The sequence below is a fragment of the Sinocyclocheilus anshuiensis genome, unplaced genomic scaffold, assembly GCF_001515605.1.
Source record: "Sinocyclocheilus anshuiensis isolate Anshui unplaced genomic scaffold, SAMN03320099.WGS_v1.1 scaffold454, whole genome shotgun sequence".
NCBI classification, from domain to species: Eukaryota; Metazoa; Chordata; class Actinopteri; order Cypriniformes; family Cyprinidae; genus Sinocyclocheilus; species Sinocyclocheilus anshuiensis.
Window position 1 is genome coordinate 1,240,711 of NW_015548217.1, and position 17,065 is coordinate 1,257,775.

The following is a 17,065-nucleotide window of genomic DNA, read 5'->3' on the forward strand; positions in this document are numbered from 1 at the left end:
TGCAATATAACAAAGAGTGAAAAATTGAAGGGGGTCTGAATACTTTCCGTACCCACTGTATATATATATATATATAACAAACAGCTAGTGCTGTCAAACGAATTGCATCCAAAATAAAAGTTTTGTTTACATATATATGTACTGTGTATATTTATAATGTACATATAAATACACACACATGCATGTATATATTTAAGAAAAATATGTTACATTTTATATATGATATAAATTATATGAATATAAATATATACATGTAAATACAGGTAAATATTTTCAAAATATATGCTGTATGTGTGTGTATTTATATATACATAATATATGTGTGTGTACTGTGTATATTATGTAAACAAAAACTTTTATTTGGGATGTGATTAATCGCGATTAATCGTTGGACAGCACTAATATATATATATAATAAAAAATGTAAATAAAAACAAACTTAAAAAAAACAACGCTAAAATATATAAATCTGTGTTTATTTATTTATCTATATAGTTCGTGAAAATAGTTTGTAAAAAAACGTTTTGATTCCTTCTTGACACGTGCAGAACATTAAATGTGATTTTCAATCAAAAAGCAAGCATTTTAAATATGCAAATATTTAAACGCCAACTGCTAGTCAAATAAACCGACCAGAAAGCAAAAGTTTCAAGGCTGTCAACAAACAGCATCGATCGCTTGTCTTTTTTTTTTTTTTTAATTAAGAACATTATATAGACAAAGATAAAAGCAGTCACAATGTAGAACAAAAGAAATAATAAAAAAAATATATATAATAAAACTACAGGGTGCATCGATCGCTTCTCCCTCCCTCGCGCTGCTGGGGCGTGACGTCATCATGTGACGGTTAGGTCCACTAGTCGTCTCCTGTCGGGACTGTACTTAACCACCGCTGTTTAGTGCAGATTAACCCGGTCAAATAACTGTCCCCGAGGACCTTTTTCAACGGAACAGATTTTCTGTCTCTTTACGTTGGAGTGGTTTCCTAAAAGTTACTCGTAAATGTAGTCTAACAGCAGCAAACAGACGTCGCGAAGTAAATAGAGATCTGGGCAGTTAGCGAGCGAGCTGCTAGCGAGAGGAGAGCGTCTTAAAGTAAGACTTCGGAGGTCCAGACAGCGGGATAAAACGAGGAAAATGGAGTTAGAGGACGGTGTACTTTACCAGGAGGACCCAGGCTCTTCGGCGATGATGTCCGAGCGGGTGTCCGGCTTGGCGAGCTCCATCTACCGCGAGTTCGAGCGGATGATCGGTAAATACGACGAAGACGTGGTGAAGGAACTTATGCCGCTCGTCGTGGCGGTTCTGGAGAACTTGGACTCGGTGTTCGCGGAGAATCAGGAGCATGAGGTGGAGCTGGAGCTGCTAAAGGAGGACAACGAGCAACTCATTACCCAGTACGAGCGCGAAAAAGCGCTGAGGAAAAGCGCCGAGGAGGTGAGATCCGAGTTTTTGACAACACGAGTCAAACTAGGCCACTTTAGTCGCTCCTGCGAGCTTTAAAAGTTCATAACATCACGCACATGTGACAGAGAGTCAGAGTTAGACACTGAAGAAGAGAAAATCTGCACACACGGGGGGGTAAATAAACAGTCAATCTCAGTTTCAGAACAGATTTAACCCCTCAAGTGTCTGAGGGAAGGTCAGCTGCAGTGATTATGACTCAATGCAGTTATAAACATGTTTCTCTCAAGTCCGCAATCATAAAGTGTGACGCATTGTTTTTTCATGCACTTGAGATGTTAGGTTAGTTTGTGTTTCTTAGTGGCAAGAAAACATCCAAAGTACACATTTAAGTGTTTATTTTATTGTGCCTTTTCTATTTGCGTCTTTATATGTAACCCTGGACCACACATTTTATGAAATTGACATTTATACATCATCTGAAAGCTGTATGTTGATTTGTTAGGATTGGACAATATTTGGCTGAGATATAGCTATTTGAAAATCTGGAATCTGAGGGTGCAAAAAAAAAAAAAAAATCAAAATATTTAGAAAATCGCCTGTAAAGTTGTACAGCTGAAGGTCTTAGCAATGCATATTACTAATCAAAAATTACGTTTTGATATATTTACGGTAGGAAATGTACAAAATATCTTCATGGAACATGATCTTTACTTAATATCCTAATGATTTTTGGAATAAAAGAAAAATCGATCATTTTGACACATACGATGACAATTTTTGGCTATTGCAACAAATATACCCATGCTACTTATTACATATTTCTATTCCAATACATATTTTTTTCCTGCACTGTGCCAGAAACTAACTTAAACCAAACTTTACAGTTTTGTTCCTATCTATATTATGAAGGATTTTGCTGAGGGGTCATTATAATCCTAAAAACATGGTGATTATGTATGTCTTTTCTGCCTGTTGACAGTATTTTGTGATTCATGGAGTGACAAAAAAACAAAAAACAAAAGAATTTTGTATCTGACTTTATCCAGTGTTCAGATTCTGGAACTGTATGCAAATTAGCGCATATTTAATTAGACAGTTCATCATTTGCATATCTAAACATACCATTTTAGAAAACTATTAATACCAAACAATTGTCTTAATGTACTGTGATTAGTCAGCTGGGCATGTACGGTGGTCGATTAATTATTATTAATTTTTTTTACACTTCCCTACTAGTTTAGCTACATTGAACTACATCCAGTCCTATTTGATCACACCTGAAGCTGTTCATAAAAAGGCTCTTGGAAAGCCCAGAAATATCAGGGGATTTAAAAATGATGATGAAATCTTAGTGAATATGCATTTTTAGTTAACACTTCTTTGGCTATAAATGGCTCTTTGTGAGTGCAGTCTCTATCAAAGTCTTTATCCAGTATTTAAATGGAAAAGGTGTGGAAACGCATCGGTCAGAAGGTGCGGAAGCAAGGTGTTTGGGTTCACCTGACAATAACAGGAAGATGCGTGAGACCAGCATTGGCTCATTGTCACCCGTAAAGTGGCATGTACTGTGAGCAAAGGGACAAACCCCACAGCGTCTAAGTATAGCTGGCAAAACTATGATTATCTCAGAAATAGACTCATGCAGAATGTTTCCAGTGGTCACATAACTTATAAGTTTTTTTTCCCCTTTGGATGTGTCTGCTCGTCATGTAAGGAAAGGAAGTGTCTCACTCATGCTTGCAGGTGTGACACACCTAATAGTTGTCAAGTCGAGCAAGCTGTGTCTTGCAGTTGTAATGTGATTAAGTATTACATTATGTTTGAGTCAGCTAAACACTCTTTATTTTCCATGCATGGCATAACTTTATGACACTCGGCTGTGATTGTAAGTGCTTTACTCTATGCTGAATGACTTTTGGAGCATTCGGATATAAATGTATGCAAGTGCAATGAAGCTAATGCATTTATTTATTTATTTATTTATTGCCAAACACCCTAGTTGTTTGGAATTTTTCTTGGTGAGCTCATCAACAATAATAACAAACATTAAAATACATACAATATATAAATACATACACATACACAACTATCTATGTCCTATCAATTATAAGGAGTGAAATACAGATGCATAGACACCAGAGGAATTAAGAGCATGAACAATCCTACAATAAGTGCTGTTCAAAAAACGTGTAGACTTAGTTTTAATTGCTCTGGAAAGTCAGCATGCTTTCAATGACAGCTCTTTGAAAGCGTCATTGAAAGTTTAAATTTGGTATGCAAATTTAACATACCAACTTTAGATATGCCAAACTTTTTAAGCTGTCTTAAGAAAAAAAGCCTTTGATGAGATTTTTTTAATAATGCCTCTTAGGTTGTCGTCCCACTTTAACGTTGCAGAGATAGTAGTCCCGAGAAACTTAAAACATTGAACATTTTCAATGTCCTGACCATTAATAGTCAATGGCAAAACAGCACTTGTCTTCAGTCTGAAATCAAACACCATTTCCTTTGTTTTTAGGACATTCACCTTCAAATTATGAGTACAACTCCATTCGAACAGTGTAGAAACCTCCCTTCTATAGTCCGATTCGTTATTATTTGTTATTAAACCAATCAATGTAGTATCATCTGCAAACTTAAAAATTTGCACTGATTTACAATGTGAAACACAATCATTGGTGTATACAGAGTACAATAACGGTGACAGCACACATCCTTGTGGGGCCCCCACACTAATTGTTTTGAGACTTGAAAGTATATTATTAATTTTAACTACTTGTGTTCTGTTCTGCAAAAAATCCAAAATCCAAAAAGCAAGGGAGTCTTGAATCCCCAATTGCTTATTTTTATGGTCCTCTTGAAAATATTTATTTTAAGAGGAATGTGTACTAAATCACAGCTTTGGCATTTAAATGTTTTCTGTCCTGCATACAAGTTATATGGCTACTTGAGCTATATTAAACATTAAATCAAACACTAATAACCATAACCTCCCAGTCTGTTTTGGCTTGAACACAGTTTGAAATTATTGTAATGCACCGTGTTTTAAAATGTTACGGAGAGCACAGTCAGGCAGTTAATCAGGGAATTGCCAACGCTACTAAATGCTTCAGACAGCTCTCAAAAATAACTTTGTCTGCCAATGACATCATATGAACAACCAGTTAATATTTACACTAATTTAAGTTTCAAGAACCTTAAGTACACAAAACATGCTTCATTTTGAGATGACGTCACTGAAAATAACGATAAGCTGCAGTTCAGTAAGCGAGTCAGTTGTTGATTCAGTAACTTCTCTAACTGATTCAGTGATTCATTCAGAGAATGATTCATCAGACTGCAAACAGGTGTTTAATGTTTCTCTACAACAGGGTTTCTCACACTGGGGTTACGGAGTTTGCGAAAAGCTAATAATTAAAAATGTAAAATAAAAATAAATAGTAATCATCAAAATAAGACAATAAAAAATAAAATAATTTATATATCATAATTTTATTAACCGATATCAGATAACTGTGAACATGCAAATGCGTTTATTAAATTATTGAGAAATTTAATAAATAATTAATTATTGAGAAATTTACTTAAAGTAAATGTCTCAGCTTTCAGAAAGGTTTGGAAATTCCTGCTTTAAACTAAATAGCTCCCAAGAAAAATTTGTTTGTGAATCAGACTACACTAATCACGTTGCAAGTACAGACCACTAGCATTACTATGTTTGGTACACTTTTTTTTTTTTAAGTGAATTTATTTTTATGAAATTCGTTTCAGACGGCAAACAATTCACAGATTGGGTGCAATATTATTTATTTGTTTATTTAGTTAATGCTGTAAATTCAGTAGCATCTGAGTGATGCCATTGAAAAGCAATGCAGGAAACACTGCTACTGGAGACATAGTATTGTGCAGCTTTCTTATTTTTTTACATTTTAGCTGCCATATGCCAGTGGCTTTACTTCTCACCTGTTTGTTAGGAAACCAGAGAGACGCTGCCCTCCTTCTGCCGCTCGTCCTCCTTTATGTGCTTGTCCTTCTAAGCCATATGAATGCGCTCCCCTCTGAGACGGGTTCACTTTCAGCTCATGTGACCCTTTGTTGGGAGCAAGTGAAGTGAAGAGCCTGCCGTATGAGCATGTGTTCTGCTTTAAACTCCAGGCCTTTGTTTTGTTTGCTCTCGATGCTGCCCACGAGTCGTCTGTGCTGTCACTCCAAACACACTTGTGCTACTCTCGTGTTTGAGAAGGAAACACACACTGAACATATACAGTACAAGCATGATTCAAGAGCATTGGTTTGGCGAATCATACAGTCAAAATGTCCAAGGGACAAGTAGACTAATATATTTGAACTGTTAAATAAATAGGCTTGACTTCTGATGAGAGATTAAACTTTTTAATGTTTGTGTGCTCAAAATGATGTTCATTAATAATCATTTTAATGAAACCCCCAATTTTGTGAGGGCAACTTTTCTTCTATAAAATAGGGATGTGCAAACTAGTCAATTAGTCATGACGCATCACTATTATAAAATTAGGGCTCTATGAAATCTGTTTTATTTCTCTCGAATTCCATTTTACTTGTTTTTTTTTTTTTTCCCCCTCCCAAATTCCATGTTTTCCCTTAATTTTTTTTGTTGATTCCATTTGAATGGTTTTATTAAATATTTAATAACATAATTTAATAAAAAGGAATGTCTAATAATTTGAATTCATAAAACTTTAATAATTTATGAAGACTTTAGTTTAAATTGTTCTGGATTCTGTTTTTTATAAATGCAAATTTATTATAAAAAAATGGTAAAAAAAAAAAAAAGGTAATCAAATAAAAGTTAATAAAATTTAAACAATTGAATTAAATCTTTGAAATGTAATCAAATAATATTTGATCAATTCCTTTAATTTTATTTTTGGCCAGCAAAGTGCTGCACAATAGAGGCTTTCTGTTGAAATTAAACCGTGGAAGAAAAATTGTGATATTCCTAAAGAATGACTATTCTTTAGGAATATCACAATTATTGAACTATTATTGTTATTATTGCTTTGAGAGGCAATAATAAATGCTTTTGGAGTACATTTATACATTTCTGTCATAATTTTTGAGTTAAACTGAACTTTAGTTCATTTAGAGAAATTTCTGTGTGTATCTGCTGCTAGGTTTCTCAAATGAAATGGTGAAATTGTGATCAAGTGACTCACAGAGCAGCTCTGGAGATGAAGTTCATGTGACTTCAGATTTCATTAACAGTCGTTTTTTGCTTTAATATTAACAGACACTAGTCCATATCGCAATCTGATTGTGTACAGCCCTACTTTTGATTTATTCACTCAAATTTTGCCAAATTCTGTGAACATCTGCACTTTAAATTCCATTTTATAACTGGATTCTGTGTTTACGTCTTCGTTTTCCTCTTGGCGCAAGTTATAAGGCCCTAAATAATTGCACCTCTGTTCAGTTTGCTTGATGTTGCTTGATTGCTGTCATATTGACAGACTTTGACTGTGAGATGATGACTTATGAATCAGTATCTGAAGGGATGCTGTATTCTTAGTGTTCATTGTACCATAGCTGTGCTTTCTGCTGGGCGTTCGTGAGTTGTTTAAATTCATGGGCGGTTACTGTAATCCTGTGTCTCTGTGCATGCTAAAACCAGATTAATTGTTAATGTGACAACCTGATTACAGCTTGAGTATGTTAGCGCTTTACTGTCAAACAGGTTTCACCTTTGTGTGAGAACATCGCTTAAGTGCCCCAGGACCTCAGAGCCTTAAAGTCCACGTGAACCAGAAGTTGCTGCTGACTTTATTTCAGTGAAGTGACGTATTTCCAGCTGAAATGGAATATTGAGTAGAGGGCGGGGTTTTATTTTTTCTCCTCTCTGTCTCTCACTCATAGCAATCAAATGGTTGGAGAGGTGTGTTTAAGTTGTGCGGTCTTTATTTGTGAATCACACTCATGGTCTTCACGGCGTTTTTGCATTCGAATGTGGATTTTTAATTTTTTAAATTTTTTTTATTTGACGAATATTCGAAATTCGAATTTTTTTTTGACAGCCCTAGTGTGTACAAGTGTGTGTGTGTGTGTGTGTGAGTGGGTGTGTTGATTTTGCACTCTAGATGTTTTGGAGTTTCACCCCTTCAATGCTGTGCAATTTTTTTTCTGCATCGTGGGGAATTTGTAGATTGTACACACAAAAATGTTCTGTATTTTCACTTTTTTTTTTTTTTTGCCATTTCCCATTCATTTCCTATGGTCGGTCATTTTTGACCGAAGACCATGAGTGTGACTTTTTTTTTTTTACGAGCACTTCGCTTTTTCGAATCATGCCCTCAATTGTTTTGTGTGTTCACATACCAAGTGCCATAAAAGTCACCAAGTTTCGTACCATTCCGATGAAGCTACGTTTTTTTTACATTTCAAAATTTAACATTTTTCTGTCAAAAGTGACCGAAGACCACACAAGGGTTTTAAGGATATTCTGCCCAAGCCGTCAAACTGACGTAATCAGAGAAGGAATGCCATTCCAGAGAGGAAGCAAATGTTCAGATTTTGATTAAAGATTACCAAGACAAACTAATTTTTTCAGCCGATTAACTTGCACGGATATATTGTTCACATCAAGACTAGCAATGTGAGCTAATAAAGTAAATAAAGTCAGTAAAATTAAAATACTGCAATACAATAGACAAAATTTGAAATCTGAGACTTTGTTTCATATTAAAAGTACCAAAGCACAATGCTTATTGCGATATATTGGATAGGAAGTGCCCTTCAGTTTTCCATCCATTAACTGAAAACAGGCTAGAATAATCGATTCTTGGGATTTAAGAATCGATATCGTTCTGTAAAAATGAGAATCGATTAAAATCGAGATGTCGATATTTTTTTACCCAGCCCTAAAAATCTGTAATAAATCCAAACATGAATCTTGAATATATTGTTTGCGTAAATGTAAATGCACTTACGCAACCTCTGTTCTACAGTGCAAAGTTTTTTTTATTGTTTTAATTTGAAAAAGGTTAACATAATTTGGAATTATTTTAAATATTAATATTAGGAATTTTATTCTTAAGGTTTTACCAGTTTTTTTTTATAATGTAGAGCATGTGTATGATAAATAAAAACCCAGAAACTAGATGAGGTAAAATAAACCCTGCACATGAATTGATGTCCTCTTGATTTGTGTTTATGTGAAAGTGCAATAAATCTGATTGTTCTCAAATGAGAACAATCATGATTAATAATTGTGATTTATAATTTTCAAGCAGAATAATCATGATTATCTTTGTGCAGGCCTAATAAACAGTCAGGTTTCTCTGCCAAAAGTTTGAAGAGAATCTTGTTGGGCAAGTTATATAAACATGTTCATACGTACCTGAATAATAATGCATCTTTTTAATGACACAGACTAGGGATGTCAATTTTCGATCATTTCCATGATCGATCGTCGTTTAAATTAACGATCAATTAATCGATTACTCGTTAACCTTAATGCTGCAAAATGCGTCTATGCAGCCCGGCATGACAGGATGTGCAAAAGTTACTAAAGAAAAAAACTGCTTTCTCACCCGATTTAAAGGGGGTTTAGTCTGAATAAAATGCTAGTAGCAGGATTGTAAAATGAATAGATGTGATTATGATCATTTGATAAAGAGAGCTCGTTTGAGATCATTTTACTTTGTTGACCGTTTCCTATCCCGACACGGAGACCGCTGAACGCGCCTCTTTAAATGGTTTCGTGGTGCTCGTTGTTGTATTTTAAAACACTATTGCAATGTTTTCAACTGACATTATGGCATTTAAAATAATATTATCCCAAACGTAACTGTGGCGCGTGTGGCTGTGCTGCGCAGTCAGTGAACCGCTTCCATCGGCGCTGCTGCAGCAAAACACTGTTGCTCACATCAAACATTTTTATGTGAGTATTATGACCAGTACTTAATTTGGATTAATCGTTGACATCCCTAACACAGACATTTGACTTAAACTCTGTCACCCCCTTAAAGACTGATGTTTATTACCGTCATAGTAACACAAGAGCCGTGTGAAGCAATGCATCGGTCAAGCATTGAAGTCTGTTTGTGTATTTTGCCTAAGGTCTTTGCATTTGTATTTCTAGACTCTGGAAGGAAATGTCAGGGAAGGGCTTCGAATGTACCGGAAGAGGAGCTTCCTGAGTTCCTTTCTTCAGTCAGGATATTTCTGAGACTCTCACTCTTTTCCTCTCAGTTCCTGAAGTTTCGTTACAGCAATTAGACTTCAACGTGTGCCGCTCTTACAGTCTTGCATATTTCAATAGAAAATGCTCAACTCTGTCAGCCTTGTTTCCTTTGTGTTTTCTTACAAGTTTATTAACCCTATAAAGCTACTGTATTATATTTGATGCATGAATTTCTAAAGCCTCTAAATGATCAACATGATGAAAACTGATAAACGTGTTGCACACGATCTACTCAATGCCTTCTGTTGCCTGATTGATAGTTCTTTTTTTATCAAGTAAAAGGTCTTTTAGTGTAACTGTACAATCGTCCACGTTCAGCTTGTGCTTCACGTGTCTTTTCTCTGTCAAATCTTTACTGATTTTGATCAGGTAAATGTAAGAATAACTTCAGTAATATTTCCAGATGAACACTTACTGAACTGAAGCAGCTCAGCTTTACTTGATTCTCCATCAATCATGTTTTAGAAAAATCAGTGAGTCTCAAATCTGATCATCAGGATCTTTTGAGGAAGTTTGTTTTCAGAAGCTTTACTTTCACTGTTCCTCAGCGGAGGAATGATCTTCACAAGCCTCCAGAACATCTCACGTCTTCTGAGGAGCCTTTTATTTCTTCATCTCTCAATCATCATTGGATTGCACTGCATTAAATGCTTTATTTTATTTTGATATTATATATCATTTTATGTAAGTATCTGCTATACTGTTATAAGGATCTCATTGATTTATAAGGGATCAGAATTTCATCACTTTTGACCATATGAATATCAGCATCTGCCCCAACAAATTGCATGTTTTTGCTCAGTTTGTCTCTGAATAACATTGTTTTACCTCCATATTTTCACTATGTTAGATTATATGAGCCATAAAAGCCTGATGGATCAAATATACTCAACAAAAAACACATATGCAGATTTTCTTAAAGACAATGTTAAGGAGGACCACCATTGACGGCCATTGATAGGAAGCATTTTATTCCAGATTTAAGCATTTCTCGCTGCCTTTTTAATGTATGTTTGCAAGATTTATCACCCTGTCCATGCCTGACCTCATGTGACTCTGCCTAACCCAGTTCAGAGCAAACTAATCCATGCATAACGCTCAGCTCATAACCGAAGCGAGGAGCTCCCGCGCTCGGAGCGAAACCCCGCTAGCACAGTGTATCTCGTGGCCGTTATGAGCGATGGCTCTGAGCCCCGGAGGAAGTGCAATGAAAGCGCAGTTGACTTAAAGAGAGCTCTATCAATAGAGTGGCGCTACACAGCAGCCTCTATCTATGACGGCACAATGGGGATATTATGTGGAGCGGAGAGCCTGAAGTCTGTATGCAGCCAGACACTCTTCCTCTGCTCAGCTGTCATGTGAGCGCTGTCCTCCGGATCATATGATGAACGCGGATGCTTTCACAAGCCTGTGGTGCTTCAGTCGCTGTCAGACTTTTCAAAGTGGCTTTCTGTCAGATGGTCGTGCATAAGGACTTCCTTCGAAATGACAAACATCAGACCTGTCGTGTAGAGGAGAAGAACAAGTCTATTATGTGTGTTTTAAAATGTGTCTTTATAAAGCCAGACCCCTGTTCTCTGGCCGCTAATGCTCTTATATTAGATTTTGCTCCAGTTTACTACTACAGTCACAAGTCTGTGCATTTCCCATACAAACTGTGCATGTTATTTCTGACCTGCATAATCCATCTTGGCATCCTTTCCACTAGGGCTGCATGATGAATCGTCTTTTAATCGTGATCACGATTTCTGCTTCTCGCGATTTATTTACCATAATCGCCTGCGATGTCTTACCATTGGCTATTTATTCTGAAATGGTTTCATTTTAATATGGCATTTGCGTGCATTGATAACGAGCCTCTGCAAGCTTTCATGGTTGCCAGATGTCAAGCATTTAAATATTTTGTTAATAAATCGATACATTTTCTGCCCAGTGGATTACTTAATCTTCCCAACCTGGCAACCATGTGCACATGCTCTCTCTACATTATGGAAAAAAAACGCTGATGAGCTGAAAACATCGGCAAACATGTAAGTTTGGATTGAGATCATATTCTGCTTAAATAAAAGTGTAATACAACCAATATGTTTTGCCGTTTGCTGCGACTAAATGACAATAACCATCCGTTTGTGACCAACCATTTAACAGTTGTCGTGTAGCCTTACTTTCCACAGTGAGTGACTTCCCCTTAAGTGTTTTAAAGGGGTCATATGATGTTGCTAAAAATAACATTATGTTGTGTATTTGGTGTAATGCAATGTGTTTATGCAGTTTAAGGTTCAAAAAACACATTATTTATTAGGAGGGCTTAAGTCTTAACTTTTATAAAGAATACCTCTTTGGATTGAGACTTTAGTCTTTGCAACTTTACAGATCTTCTTTATGCACCAAGAGCTTGTAACACTCCAAAGAGAAAGGAAAAATTTTAATCGTATCATATGACCCCTTTAAAGCCACTCTGTTATAATGAAGACATTCATATGCCAATTATGCTTTTTGAAATCTAGATCACCTTTGCTTTTCATCAGTATTTGAATGATATTGGTGTATTGCTCACGTATGACGGTAGTTTTTCAGATGGAAATTCATAAGCAGTCATATGATGGCTGATGTTTCTGTTTCAGTGCAGATGTGTGGTGTTACCTATAAGACCTCAGATCGCTGCCCTGATTAATGATGGCCCACATGCAGACTGACGAGAATTTCCATAATAAAGAAACTGTTCTTGCAACAAGGTTTACGTAGAGATTTTTGACTTTAGAGGTGGCATAAATACAGTAATTAGCCTTAAGTATATATAAAATAATGTTGTGGTTGGTAATGTTTTTGAAAGACTGCATTTATCTGGTAAAGATACAATAAAATGATGAAATATTATTACACCTTAAAATAACTGTTTTCTATGTGAATATATTGTGAAATGTAATTTATTTCTGTGATCAAAGCTGAATTTTCAGCATCATTACTCCAGTCTTCAGTGTCACATGATCTTCAGAAATTATTCTAATATGCTGACTTGCTGCTCAAGAAACATTTCTGATTATCAGTGTTGAAACAGTTGTGCTGCCAAATATTTTTGTGGAAACTGTAATACATTTTATTTTTCAGGATACACAGATGTATAGAAAGTTCAGCATTTATTAGAAAAAAATATTTTCTTATATTTATGTTAATATGTCTTAACTGTCACTTTTGTTAAATTTAATGCAACTGACCACAAACTTTTAAATAATAGATTAAGTCACTTATTTTAAATAAAATACTACTAACAAAACTGATGTATATCTATAACTGCATCTATGCACAAGCAAGTAACTATAGTGATTTAAGTCTTGCAAGCCTTGTTGTAGTTGTAAATGTGTTGCAGTAAAATATTAGCTATATTTGTCATCACATGAATTTTGTGAGTGGTGGTAGGAGGTTAAGGGGTTCTCATAGTTCAGTCAGAGGTTTCGCAGTGAAGACGTGTTGACTTGCAGCTCTGAGATCATAAGATGCTCCTCATGCGTCAGGACTCTGATGTCCCGGGGCTTGCAGCACATAACGGCTTTTATCAGCAACAGAATACACTTCTGTCTGTGTGAAGTTTAAGGCGATGGCTTGATAATATCATCAGGTAGACACTCATGTGAGCTGCAGCACAGACTCGGAGGTTTGATGAACAAAATTAAAAGCTTTGAGCTGATAAATGTATGTGCTTCACATTTTTAGGGATGATCATGATAAGATGTTGTTCTGCTGCTGCTAACCCTTTAGTATTCTTAACTTAAGTGATCCACAGTGGGCAAAATAGAAAGAAAAAGAGGAACTTGTTTTAAAAATAAAAATAAAGTACTATATTCTGTTGTATTAATATTAATTCTTTAATATTTTGTATTTTAAAGGGATTTCATAGACAATATTCACCTCATAATTTTGCAACATTTATTTCTATATAAAATACAAATATAAGAAAATATATTTTATACAATTTTCAATTAATAGTGTTTGTTAATAAATTGCAAAGTTTATATGTATACATAGGGCTGTGTAGTATGATGTGCTGTGAGAGTGTTTTCAGACATAATTACTTTTGTGTTTTTTTATTTGAATATGTATTTAGACGTTCCCATTCATTTCCAATGGCGGTATGATTTTTGACCATGAAGATGGTCTTTTTTTAAAGAATATTTAGCCTTTTCTAATCGTGTCCACAATCATTTTTCATTTTCCACAATCAAGAGTTTTAACCATTTTGATCTCTTTTTTTTTTTTTTGGTCAAAATGGAAGACCACCAGGGTTTTAAGTGTTTCAAATGCCTTATATTGTAATTAAAAATTGTATATTGTGTGTGTGTGTGTGTGTGTGTATGTATGTATATACGTGTGTGTGTGTGTATATATATATATATATTAGGGCTGCACGATAAATCGCATGCGATATTTAATGCGCATCTGTGCGATATTTAATGCGCATCTTGTCAGTAAAGCCGGTTCTATAATCAGCGGTAAATCTCCATCACCTGCGGGCTTTCACATTGAGCAGCATTAACTACACAGAGCCGTTGTTCACTGATGAGTTGCGCAAAACCACGTTCATATTCGCGCGATTTTTTGCGCAGCTCCTCAGTGAACAACGGCTGGATATTTTTTGGAGGATGTTAATTGTCAAAAATACATTTTTTTTTTTTTTATATAGAAAACCATTTAGTGCACCTTTAATGTTCTGCCCGTGGACTTGCACCCCCATCAACCCACACGGCAAACACAAACAATGGCGGTTAGCACAGTTATTAGTGTTGTGGTCCATTGCACCGTGTTGCTGCAGGGCTTGGGTGACAACTAACAATAGAGGTGAGGACATGCTGTGTGTTTGGAGTCTGGAAGGAGGGGAAATCCTTTCAGCTGCCCTCGTACACACAGGCCTCGCCCATCACTGGCGTGTTCATCTTTGGCATATGAAAGAGTGCAATAGGAATGAGTAAGCCGGGCAGCCGTCCGCTCTGAGTCACTGGCTCTCTGATCAGATGTGCTGAAACTTTCCAGCAGCTGTTGGTCCTCTAGACTCCAGCCACTGCTGGGATTTCAGCTTTGTGTCTCTGCTAGCAGCAGAAAGAGTTGATTATAGAAATGACCCCTACTTCACATCCCACTCGGATGCCACTGACTGCTGAGTTGACCTTGTGTTTTCACTTGACTCTTATGCGCTCCAGAGGCCTGACCCTGCTGTTTGTGCATGATAGTCTCATCCCATGTGAGCTATGCTTGTGCGGCTGTCCAAAAACGCTGAGTAAGTGGCTGAAATGATGTTTGAAATTCCTTTTTTTTTTTTTTTTTTTTGACCATGCATATTGGAGTTTAGCAAGTCTAATTTTTATTTCTTAAATACAAATAAAAAATGATTTACAAAGAAACAAAAAAACCCCACTTATTTTATTTATTTTTTTTATTCATCAAGGATGCAATAAATTGCTCAAAAGTGACAGTAAATACATTTATAATGCTACAAAACATTTCTATTCCAAATAAATGCTGTTCTTTTGAACTTTCTCTTCATTAAAGAATCCTGAAAAATAAAATGTATCACGGTTTCCACAAATATATGAAGCAGCACAACCATTGATAATAATCAGAAATGTTTCTTGAGCAACAAATCGGCATATTAGAATGATTTCTGAAGAATCATGTGACACTGAAGACTGGAGTAATGATGCTGAAAATTCAGCTTGGATCACAGAAATAAATGACGTTTTACCACATATTTACATAGAAAACAGTTATTTTAAATTGTAATTATTTCAAAATATTTTTTCTGTATTTTGCCAAGTAAATGCAGCCTTGTTGAGCTCAAGTAGACTTATTTCAAAACGTTAGGAACAATATCTCAGTGTGAAAAATCTCTCTCTGTCTCCTCTAGAGATATATTGAGTATGAAGATTCTCAAGAGCAGGAAAAGAAAGATCTACAAAGCCGTGTGCAGATGCTGGAGGCTCAAACCAGACAGATGGAGCTCAAGACCAAGAACTGTGCAGACCAGAGTAAGTTATCTGCGTTACCTCACCTCAGCTCTTCAGGGCCAGATGATGTTCAATATCCACTAATCAGTCAAATAATTGCTTGCGTCATAATTAAAAAAGTTCTTTGAAGGTGTCCTTATGGTGTTTTAATTAAACATTAAACATTTTTAAAAGAGACTTGTAAATAAAAAAGACTGTTTTACAAGAAAATACGATTTAAGTTTTTCGACTTTAAAAGTTCAGTGTGTTACTTGCTGATTCTTTGTAATTATTTCTGAGTGCAAATTCTTTGTGTAAATTTTTTTTTAATTATCTGTAATATATTGGTGTATAGCCATGAAAAGTATTGTAGATGGTACATTTAAATTTAAATATTAATTAAATATATAATTTCTCCATGTTCATGTTGTGAAAAACGTTGTGTAAAATAGTGTTGGGCGATATGCTCAATTTTCATATTGTCATATCGTCAGCCTGTGAGATCGCCAATACACGATATTATTGTGCAAATTTATTTAATTATTTATTTACTTGATTTTATTTCCGGAAATGGAACCAACTCCAGCGTAAGGCTAAAAACAGCCTAATGTTTTTAATGTGACTGAATTTGTTTTTAACATGATAACAGTTCAATAGAAACATTATAAGTTACTAATCATAAGGCTTACATTTCCCCAGTTATTCAAAAAGCAGCTACAGAAAACGAGCAAAGAACATTTACATTACCAAAGCACACCATCACTGAGTCTAGCGCGAGTATATGCACTTTAAAAAACACTCCCTTTATAATCCGTGAAGCCGTCTACACTCTATGATGAATAAATCTCTTATACTTACATCGCATGTACATCTGCACTTTGTTGTTTATGATGAGAGAATTCATGAGAGAGCTGAATTCAGTCAGTGTGCACTGAACCGCAAAACACAGCTGTTTCAGCAATGACTCATCTGAACGCCTCTGATTGGCCATTGCATTCATAAACTCAGCATAATCCTGTGTGATTGGTTATAAAGCGCAACACTGTAAAAACGTGGAAAAAGAAATACAATGGAACAAATAGCCTAAGCCCTAATATTAATGAGATAGTAATAATATATTAATAAAATAGTATTAGTATTAATATATTGATAACAATTTGTTAATTTAAATACTCTGAAGTCATCCTGCAGCAGAACTGATGCATCTACATTTTTATGCTTTCTGTATCAAGATATATATATTATATACATATATATATATAGTATATATATATACAGTGGGTACGGAAAGTATTCAGACCCCCTTCAATTTTTCACTCTTTGCTCTTTGGCAGCCATTTGCTAAAATCATTTAAGTTAATTTTTTTTCCTCATTAATGTACACACAGCACCCCATATTGACAGAAAAACACAGAATCGTTGACATTTTTGCAGATTTATTAAAAAAGAAAAACTGAAATATCAC

General features: G+C 35.3%; 1 protein-coding gene across 1 annotated transcript in view; it reads left to right on the plus strand.

The window, feature by feature from the left end:
* The first annotated feature begins 800 nt into the window (after positions 1-800).
* spag9b (sperm associated antigen 9b) overlaps positions 801-17,065 on the plus strand; it is a 59,237-nt gene continuing 42,972 nt past the window's right edge. The window contains exons 1-2 of the mRNA XM_016440770.1: positions 801-1,437; positions 15,522-15,642. Of these exons, the coding sequence (XP_016296256.1) occupies positions 1,138-1,437; positions 15,522-15,642 (421 nt within the window). The 5' untranslated portion in view covers positions 801-1,137. The remainder of the gene's footprint in view (positions 1,438-15,521; positions 15,643-17,065) is intronic.